The sequence below is a fragment of the Callorhinus ursinus genome, unplaced genomic scaffold (genome assembly GCF_003265705.2).
Source record: "Callorhinus ursinus isolate GAN/ISIS: 27379988/994484 unplaced genomic scaffold, GSC_fseal_2.0 scaffold8, whole genome shotgun sequence".
In the NCBI taxonomy this organism is placed as follows: Eukaryota; Metazoa; Chordata; class Mammalia; order Carnivora; family Otariidae; genus Callorhinus; species Callorhinus ursinus.
This window is the reverse complement of record NW_027397070.1, coordinates 43,050,884-43,061,043: the sequence shown is the minus strand read 5'-3', so window position 1 is coordinate 43,061,043 and position 10,160 is coordinate 43,050,884. Positions and strand designations below refer to the sequence as shown.

At 39.7% G+C, this 10,160-nt stretch overlaps 1 protein-coding gene across 1 annotated transcript; it reads right to left on the bottom strand.

Annotated features, from left to right (window-relative positions):
• Positions 1–738: 738 nt before the first annotated feature.
• LOC112822238 (disintegrin and metalloproteinase domain-containing protein 21) lies at positions 739–7,009 on the bottom strand. The gene is made up of 2 exons (XM_025869783.2): positions 6,894–7,009; positions 739–3,042 (listed from the first exon to the last, which is right to left on the bottom strand). Exon 2 carries the CDS (start codon positions 2,899–2,901, stop codon positions 739–741), a length of 2,163 nt encoding a protein of 720 aa, XP_025725568.1. The 5' UTR covers positions 2,902–3,042; positions 6,894–7,009.
• Positions 7,010–10,160: the final 3,151 nt, after the last annotated feature.

Here is a 10,160-nt window from a genome sequence, read left to right as displayed (position 1 = left end):
ATGTTAGAAACATTTGAGTAATTTCTTCTTCTTTTTGCATCTCTTTTAATAGCAGTGGGCACTGTCACTACAGGGAATCCCATCCTGCACATAGCCATCTTTTAGGCACTGATGGGATGTCTCATTGCAGCACTCTGGAAGGTCACATTTATTGACCTGATGTCTACAGAGTTCCCCTGATGACATGAACTTGGCAGTCTGTTTGTTCTGTGCTTATCATTGGGAAGACATTTCCATGATTCCAAATCCCAATCCCAGTCAAAATCACATAAGTACCCAACTGCTAATAAATGGAACAGCAAGTTCTTAACTGACTGAGCCACCCAGGCACCCCTGGAACAGCAAGTTCTTGTCAACAACAAGAAATACATTCTCTGCACCTTTGAGAGGTTATTTTGGAAGTAAATGAAGTCTGGATCCTCAGATGCCTGTCTCCTGCCTTTCCAATGAGTCGTATTTGTACTCAAAAACAAAACAAAACAAAACCCACAAAGAGGACTAATTTGGAGGAAATGGAGCTTTATTTGCTGCTTAAAACAATGAACAGTAGATAGGAAGATGTTAGGAATTACTTTGCTTAATGACAATGTTTCTGATGTTTCTGATACTGACAAAAGGGAAGGTCCCTGCATTTTTCTGTATACTGTCAGAAATGTGCTCAGTTTCAGGCATATAGTAACATTTCCACTGCCAAGAGACTAAAACTTATGCATAGGATATTAAATTAAAGGCATTTTCCTAACCTGAAGACTGAGCCTTAGTCTCCTTGGGACCAAAATGTTTTCTAAGGTACATAAATACAGCAGTTGACAGTAAAAACAAAACAGACAAAATAAGACTCATCACTAGTAGCAAGAAAACTTTTTTGGCAGATGCTGAGCCACTGTCAACACTACCTCCATAGCCTCTGTGCAGGCAAGAAGGTGGGGACCACCCATAGTCACAGTGGCAGTGATGTTTATTATTGCAGATACCCCTCATGTTGCAGGTCTCAGCCAGACAGACCTGTGACAAGAGAGACAAACTGACACACTTCTTGTGTATGCAGATCTTTCCTGGACCACACATGGTGCCATCTTTTACTTCACCAACATCAGGTGTGTCCATTCCTAAATGATAGTCAATACTCCAGCAGGTGACACCGTTGATGTGAGTTTGCTGCAAAGTAGAGTGATCTCTCAGGTGGGGAATCTCTCTCACATTCTCACACTGAACTCTCCCACAAAGGATATCTGAGGAATTACATTTTAGGTATGTTGTGCCATTTATACCACAGTGGCCAAAACGGTTTCCCAGGGAGTTGATTTCTTTATAGCAGCTCTGAGAGGCACCCTTTGCTCCTTCACCAAAAATCTCCCTGCACTGTTCATCATGGTTATTACATCTCTTTTGATAGCAGTAGGCATTGTCACCACAGGGAATCCCGTCCTGCACATATCCATCTTCTGGGCATTGATGGGATGTCCCATTGCACCACTCTGGAAGGTCACATTTATTGACCTGATGTCTACAGAGTTCCCCTGATGGCATGAATTTACAGTCTTTGCAACAAAGCCCAAAAGCACAAGCAGCCCCAGGCCTCAGAGTGCAGTTCAACAGACAACAGGGATCTTGTTCACACTGCTTTATAGATCCACAGTCACATTTCTCTTCTCCTTCAACTATACCGTTCCCACAGCGCTTCAACATAAAGACTTCTCCTGGATGTGGAATGTTGTGCAGACATGATCCCTGGTTTAAAGTGGTTTTTGTAAAATCTATATAACTACAATTGGTGAATTTCTGTCCTGGTACTCTGATGGCATTCATGATGCAACCACTTTGCTCACACAAACAGAATTCTTCATCATGCTGCATACCCAAACTATGTCCTAACTCATGGGCCACAGTGAGGGCAAAAAGAGACCAGGAGTCTCCTTGGAAATTATTAACCCCACAATCAATAGGAGGACGACATATTCCTGCAACATAGGCTATACCAAGTACACTTATAAGTGAATTTTTTATGAAAAAATGTGCAACATCATACTGTAGCTGGGAAAGACCGATTTGTTTCCATTGAGTGAAATCCTCCAGAACCTGTTCTATGCTAATCATTGGGAAAACATTTCCTTGGTTCCAAATCTCCATCCCAATCAAAATCACATAAGTATCCAACTGCTGATAAATGGAATCCACTATGTTGACAACAAGAAATACAACTTCCTGCACTACTGAGAAGTTGCTTTGAGAATAAATTAAGAAATTGTGATCTACTACCACAACCAGCTCCAGAAACCATGAGTGGGTCCACCATTTACCATTAGAATTTTGTTTCAAAGTTGACTTCTTAACCTCTTCAAATTTCAACTGTTGGAGTGCTATCTCCTTCTTTGTTAAGCCACATCTCACATGTGGGAATTTTGTCTCATTAGTGTTTATCTCATAAACCAAGTGTTCAAATTTGGTAGAGTGCCTGATGGGCTCAATTTCATAAACAAGGTCATTAACCTGTAGCATTCCTCGAAAACCTCCAGAACAGGTACTGAGGGCAACCACAGACTCAGGGATTCCTTCCACATAACCGTGATAGTAGCAGTCATCAGGAACAAAAGGCTGATCCTGGAGGAGGGCATGCTGGTCTGTGTGTGTGAACACCGGGAGGTGTCTGGAAACCAAGAGCTTCTTGACCCTCATATGGACGACATGTCTCCAGCCCCCCAACTGCAGGCTGTAGGAGAGCCAGCCTGGAGTTTTTGCACTTTTGCCTCTACCAGTCACCTTCATGGGGGTCACCACTTCTGGTGATCTGAGGTATTGGGAGGGCCCAGCCTGAGAGAAGGCAGAAGGGGTTAGAGACATTCCAACCCAGAACAGCAGGAGAACAACTCTCATGAACACCTCAGCCTCACCAGCCACCATTATGGAGCTGCCATTACAGAGCCATCTGTCCAGAGAAAAAGCATGAGGCACTGGTGGTCTGGTTGCTCCGAATTGGTCATTGTGTAGAGCTGACCTTTAAGGATCTGTGTCCTGGCAGAGTTGGGCATCAGAACTGCAATGCTGAAAGTGAAAATAAAAGGGTGGGGAGGTGGTGGGATTTGGTAAGGAAAGTGGGAAAGAATCAAATGGCAAAGAAGTGATTAATGAATTAAGAAAATGCTTTGGATTTTCTTTCAATAAATGGAGGTGGGAATTTAGAGGGGTATAGATAAGAAAATATTGGCTGTATGTTGCTAATTGTGAAAGTCAGATGATAGGTACTTGGGTTTTCATTATACAATTATCTCAATCCACGTAGGTGATATGAAAATTCCACAATAAAAAGTTAAAGCAAAACTAAATAGACTTCAGAGTAGGGGGCCTCTATATCTCAATTTGTCCAAGACCATGTTCGTTTATGTCTGTTGCCCCTGCATAACTATTGATACTTGCCCTTTTTGACTATCAAAACTGGAGAGATCAAAAACAATCACAGTTATTATGTCAGTTTGCATTGGTCTTATTATTTGCTTTAATCTTTCTTTACTGCAAGTTATTTACTTGTCTCCTGGCTGTATTCGCTTTCATAACTCTACTGGACTGCAAGGTCACTGAGTGCAGGGTTTATGGTTTTAATTCATTTTAGTATCCCCTATAACACCTAGTATAGTTCTTTATTCAATGAAAAATGAAAAAAAGGTGGGGAGAGTGCTGGAGTACTTGGAATATAGATGAATGCTACTTAAAATGTATTTGTATTTGATTATTACTTTTAGAAGAGGAAAAAGATTCATAAAAAGCTAACATCTTTTAAAAGAATGGGGAGAACAACACAGTTATCTGTAAAAGAATATTGGACAAAAGAAAATGCCTTATGAAGAGAAAATGAGGATCCATAAAGTTTAAAGGCTTGGGAAGAGGAACTCTGTCTTCTTGGAGCAGAGTCACAGAGTGGCTGGAATTTTAGGATTGCCAGGGAAAATTCCTAATGTTTGCTCAAATATGTTTACCAACAGCTTTTGACAGTGGGTAATTTCTGTACCTGGCATGCATTGTGGCTAGCAACACTTACCCATTTCTATATGCATTAAACAAGTATTTGTGTGTTTGGAGCATATGAAGTACAGGACATTGTGCTAGAGACTAGGAATCTAAAATAAAAATAGCATTAAATAAATTATCAATTAGGTTTTGATAATTTTTGTTTGAAAAAATTCAGAAATTTGTGGTAGGAGCAAGAATGAGCTTTAAGGGGCCTGTAAGATTTTACTTAATATTTTTAAATGTTTTGTGCCCTTTTGCTGAGGAGAGTATCTGTAGACTTCATCTAGTCTCGACCGAGTGACAAAAATGAGGCTAAGAAGCACTGAGTTTGTGGAAAAACAGACAAACAATCAGACCATTATAATATCATCTGAACCAGATTAATCTAAGGCTAATAAAGGTTATGATTTAGGGACTCTTAGTATCTAGACCTCCAAAAACCCCTGGGAGGTTTTTAGCAATGCAATTTATGAAAGTCATCAATATGAGTGTTCAAATTAGCCACTATACAGGAAAATTTGAAATGCCCTGAAATATTATAACTCCTATATGAAAGACTTGATAAAGATTTTCTGAAATTCAATTATTTATGTAATTTGTTACCAATAACAAGTTGTAAGGCTGGATTTTTTCAAACAAACAGAACAAAACCTGGATTAATTCTGTCACATACTTTTTCCACTTCTGTATCAAAACTACTGTACACTACTGCAGGGAAAAAAAATATCAAAACAATGTGTGTGAAAATCTTAAAAATGCACAATCAGAACTAGAATGGTTTGTCTTGGCTCCCCACCCTAAGAAATGGAGACCAGAAGTCAGCTGATATTTCAGACCCTCCTATGATTTATTGCTCTTTTCTTCATTCTCCTGGACATTGCATTTACACATCCCTAATATTCTGAGTTTCCTCATTTATGTATAGTGTCAGCTGAAAATACATTCTGATTGCCTTTCAATCACAGAGTTAAATAGTTAACTAAGTAGGCTTCATCTTTTCCTTTTTAATATACATTATTTAAGTTTATTATTTATTCTAGATTTGCTATGCTGGTAGATAGGGAGGACGTGTTGACCTGAACAATATCCTCGGCGTTAACCTGCCTAGAGAGCTTGGATCCATCTAATGGATAGGCACTTCATTCCAAGGTGCAATTAGTTCACAAGGGAACAGCAAAGTTCATAGACAAATTCAACTATATGAAAACTTCCACGGACAAAGATTTCTGAGTTGGGTGAGATCCTAACTTCCAAATTTCCTCTCTGTAGCTTTCTTTGTATGTTTGCCCCTGCATACTTCAACATCACATGGAACTTCACTTCACTTGGAAATTGTTGTGGATGGGAGGATGGAAAGTGAGAAGAGCCAATAGAAATAGAATGTTGTTGAGAAGGCTACTAAGCTCTATAAACCATGTCCTTTTTAAAAAAGATTTTATTTATTTATTTGAGAGAGAGTGTGTAAGAGAGAGCGTGAGGGGGGAGAGGGTCAGAGGGAGAAGCAGACCCTTCCCCCCTGCCACTGAGCAGGGAGTCCGATGTGGGACTCGATTCTGAGACTCCAGGATCATGACCTGAGCCGAAGGCAGGCATTCAACCAACTGAGCCACCCAGGCGCTCTATAAACCATGTCCCATCATTAATTTTTTCTTAGAGCTCCTCTTGAGAACATACAACAATAGGAAAATTCTTCAAAGAATCTTTGAGCCATATTCATTGTCCTCATTATATTATGCCTAGGACCTCAGAGACCCAAACTTCTAACGGAACATCACCCTCCATTAATACCGTGAAGTAGTGTCATTAAAAATCCATATTCTTTAACACTGTTGGAATCCCAAAATAGACAACAGCCCTCCTCTATATGTTTTATCAACTCTTCCTTTCCCTACAGCTACTTCAGATTCCTAAAGACCTCTGCCTGTTCATTTCCCCTCTTACCCCATCATGCTATATGCACTGTTTTCCCATCTGTCTGTCACCAATGTCTGACTTGTTAGAGAGTCATGAAATCAATTTAATGGGTCTGACCTGCAGTTTTTTCTTTAAAGAAGTTGAATAAAAACATCAGAGGACATTCCTAGAAATTTCTTAGCAACTCTTACATATAGTGCCAAAATTTGGAGATATTTGTGTATGTGTGGCCACTGGATCACAATATAAAATGGATTTCTTACTCTTTAACACAATAAAAAATATATATATCTATAGTAATGCCAAATCTAAAGACAAAATGCTTTCTAGGATTTTCACTGTTACAAACCTATCTGAACCTAGAGCCATTTCCACCTCTCTTCTATCCCACTCCATATCCCAGTCCCAGCAGAAATGTGATCCTTCCCCAGATTCAGTTCCATATCACATTTCTTACCTACATGTGGACTGATTCTATTAATGTTCACTTTCAACTCTATTTCATCTGTTCCTTATTGGCAGTTAGAGTAACCAACTTGTTCTAGTTTACCCGGGACTGTCCTGGTCTTAAAACGGAAAGCCCCACATCCCAGCAATTCCCTCACTCCAAAGCAAATGAACAGTTGGTCACTTCATCTGCAGCACGTTACCCCCAACCCATGCTCAAAAAGGAAGACGAAACAAAAATTAAGAAACTTCACATTATCGGGGCGCCTGGGTGGCTCAGTTGGTTAAGCGACTGCCTTCGGCTCAGGTCATGATCCGGGAGTCCTGGGATCGAGTCCCACATTGGGCTCCCAGCTCTGCGGGGAGCCTGCTTCTCCCTCTGACCCTCTCCCCTCTCGTGCTGTTTCTCTCTCTCTCTCAAATAAAGAAAGAAAGAAAAGAAAGAAAAACAAACAAACTTCACATTATCTAAGGTACTACTCTGGGTACCAACTCATGCAGAGAGCCAAACTTTACAGATGACTTACCAACAGAAGAAACCATTGTTTCCATGGCTTTTTCTTTCTTGATGGTTTGTACCACACTTACAAATGAACAAAGATTGGTATTGACCTCACATAACAAAGGGAAGCAGAAGCCCTCCTCCTTTTATCTCCAAGGTGACAAAGTTCTAGATTTAGTTGCTTAGAAACAAGGATCTTTCACTTCAGAAACAATTGGCTGGCTCCACTATTTCTATACAACTTCAATATAATTGGAATTGGATAGCCTCCTCAGCTCCATTCTGTGTCCTTTTACAGTGTAGCTTCATTTCTGCATCATAATTTTGCCCATGCTACTCTGTTGGCCTAGACTGTGTAATCACTTTTCACAATGGAACTAAATTATATAGTAACTTTTTAGGTCAAGATCAAATTCTACATTCAGTATCAATATTTTCTAAATAATCTAGACAACACTAATATACTATAATTCTCTTTATAATTACCATGTTCAATAATCTTATTATAGTTTATAATTTTGTTATCTTATATTGTTTTATATGTAAGTTTTAAAAATTGTATCTCCTATTAAATTATGTTTTTGAGAAAAATATGCTCAAAATCGTTTACTAGAGAATTTATGACAGTATTCGGCAAAATATATAATCTATAAGATGACTTTAATTATATAAATATTACTAGAATAAAAATTCAATAAAATATTACTGCTAACTCTGAGTAGATTCTATTTTAAAAGGATTCTTGGCCAGGGGCGCCTGGGTGGCTCAGTTGTTAAGCGTCTGCCTTCGGCTCAGGTCATGATCCCAGGGTCCTGGGATCGAGCCCCGCGTCGGGCTCCCTGCTCAGCGGGAAGCCTGCTTCTCCCTCTCCCACTCCCCCTGCTTGTGTTCCCTCTCTCACTGTGTCTCTCTTTTTCAAATAAATAAATAAAATCTTAAAAAAAAAAAAAAGGATTCTTGGCCAATGAATCTTGCTAGCTGCTAATTTAACTAGTAGATTCAGAGCTCTATAACTATCAAGTAGAAGCATTTTTAATGACAGTCCTTTTCTATTTCCTCTCAGAAAAAGTTTCTTCTATTCATGCTGGATTTCTCAGAAATCTGCTGTAGGAGTGCTGACAATACTGACTCCATCTTTGGGCCTTATCTTTTTCATGTCCCTGCAATAACCTCCCTCTCAGATCTTAGTTCCAGGTCTTGTGTAGGTTAATGTATGCCCTGACCAGAATATGGGAAACATTCTGATCTTTCCTCTAGGACACAGATGGCACCATTTTAGATAACTGCCCTTTGCTCTATAAAATGTGTGGGTTAAGGTCCTGACTTTGCAGAGAATAGCTGCAAAATGCCAGGATTGTTCTTTTTTTTTTAAATTCTTTATTTAACTTCAATTTGGTTAACATATAGTGTATTATTTGTTTCAGGGGTAGAATTTAGTGATTCACCATTTGCATGTAACACCCAGGGCTCATTACATCAAGTGCCTTTCTTAATGCCCATCACCCAATTACCCATCCCCCTACTCATTTCCCCTCTGGCAACCCTCAGTTTGTTTCCTAGAGGATTCTTTACTGTCCCTCCTCCACTTTTCTAACATCTGCTTAGGAGATTCCTTTTCATAAACTGTTTCATTCATCCAAGCAAAACTAGAGACACCCCTGTCTTTTTTTTTTTTTAGATTTTATATAAATTCAAGTTAGTTAACATATAGTGTATTATTAGTTTCAGGGGTAGAATTTAGTGATTCATCAGTTGCATACAACACCTAGTGCTCATTACATCAAGTGCCCTCCTTAATGCTCATCATCCAATTACCCCATCCCTCCACCAACCTCCACTCCAGCAACCCGCAGTTTGTCTCCTATAGTTAAGAGTCTCTTATGGTTTGCCTCCCTCTCTGTGTTCATGTTGTTTTATTTTTCCTTCCCTTCCCCTATGTTCATGTTTTGTTTCTTAAATTCCACATATAAGTGAAATCATATGGTATTTGTCTTTTTCTAACTGACTTATTTTGCTTAACATAATACCGTCCAGTTCCAACCATGCCATTGCAAATGGCAAGATTTCATTCTTTTTGATGGTTGAGTAATAATCCACTGTGTGTGTGTATGTGTGTATAGATAGATAGATATACATCCTCTTTTACCATTCATCAATTGTTGGACGTCTGGGCTCTTTCCTTATTTTGGCTATTGTGGACATTGCTGCTATAAACATTGGGGCGCATGTGCGACTTCGAATTACTGTTTTTGTATCCTTTGGATAAATACCTAGTAGTGCAATTGCTGGGTCATAGGGTAGTTCTATTTTTAACTTTTTTTTCCTTTAAATTTTTTATTGTTATGTTAATCACCATACATTACATCATTAGTTTTTCATGTAGTGTTCCATGATTCATTGTTTGTGCATAACACCCAGTGCTCCATGCAGAACGTGCCCTCTTTAATACCCATCACCAGGCTAACCCATCCCCCCACCCCCCTCCCGCTAGAACCCTCAGTTTGTTTCTCAGAGTCCATCGTCTCTCATGGTTCGTCTCCCCCACTGATTTACTCCCCTTCGTTCTTCCCCTCCTCCTATCTTCTTTTTTTTTTCTTAACATACATTGCATTATTTGTTTCAGAGGCACAGATCTGTGATTCAACAGTCTCGCACAATTCACAGTGCTCACCATAGCACATACCCTCCCCAATGTCTATCACCCAGCCACCCCATCCCTCCCACCCCCACCATTCCAGCAACCCTCAGTTTGTTTCCTGAGATTAAGAATTCCTTGTATCAGTGAGGTCATATGATACATGTCTTTCTCTGATTGACTTATTTCACTCAGCATAACACCCTCCAGTTCCATCCACATCGTTGCAAATGGCAAGATCTCATTCCTTTTAATGGCTGCATGATATTCCATTGTGTATATATACCACATCTTCTTTATCCATTCATCTGTCAATGGACATCTTGGCTCTTTCCACAGTTTGGCTATTGTGGACATTGCTGCTATAAACATTGGGGGGCACGTACCCCTTCGGATCCCTACATTTGTATCTTTGTGGTAAATACCCAGTAATGCAATTGCTGGATCATAGGGTAGCTCTATTTTCAACTTTTTGAGGAACCTCCATACTGTTTTCCAGAGTGGTTGCTCCAGCTTGCATTCCCACCAACAGTGTAGGAGGGTTCCCCTTTCTCCGCATCCCTGCCAGCATCTGTTGTTTCCTGACTTGTTAATTTTAGCCATTCTGACTGGTGTGAGGTGGTATCTCATTGAGGTTTTGATTTGGATTTCCCTGAT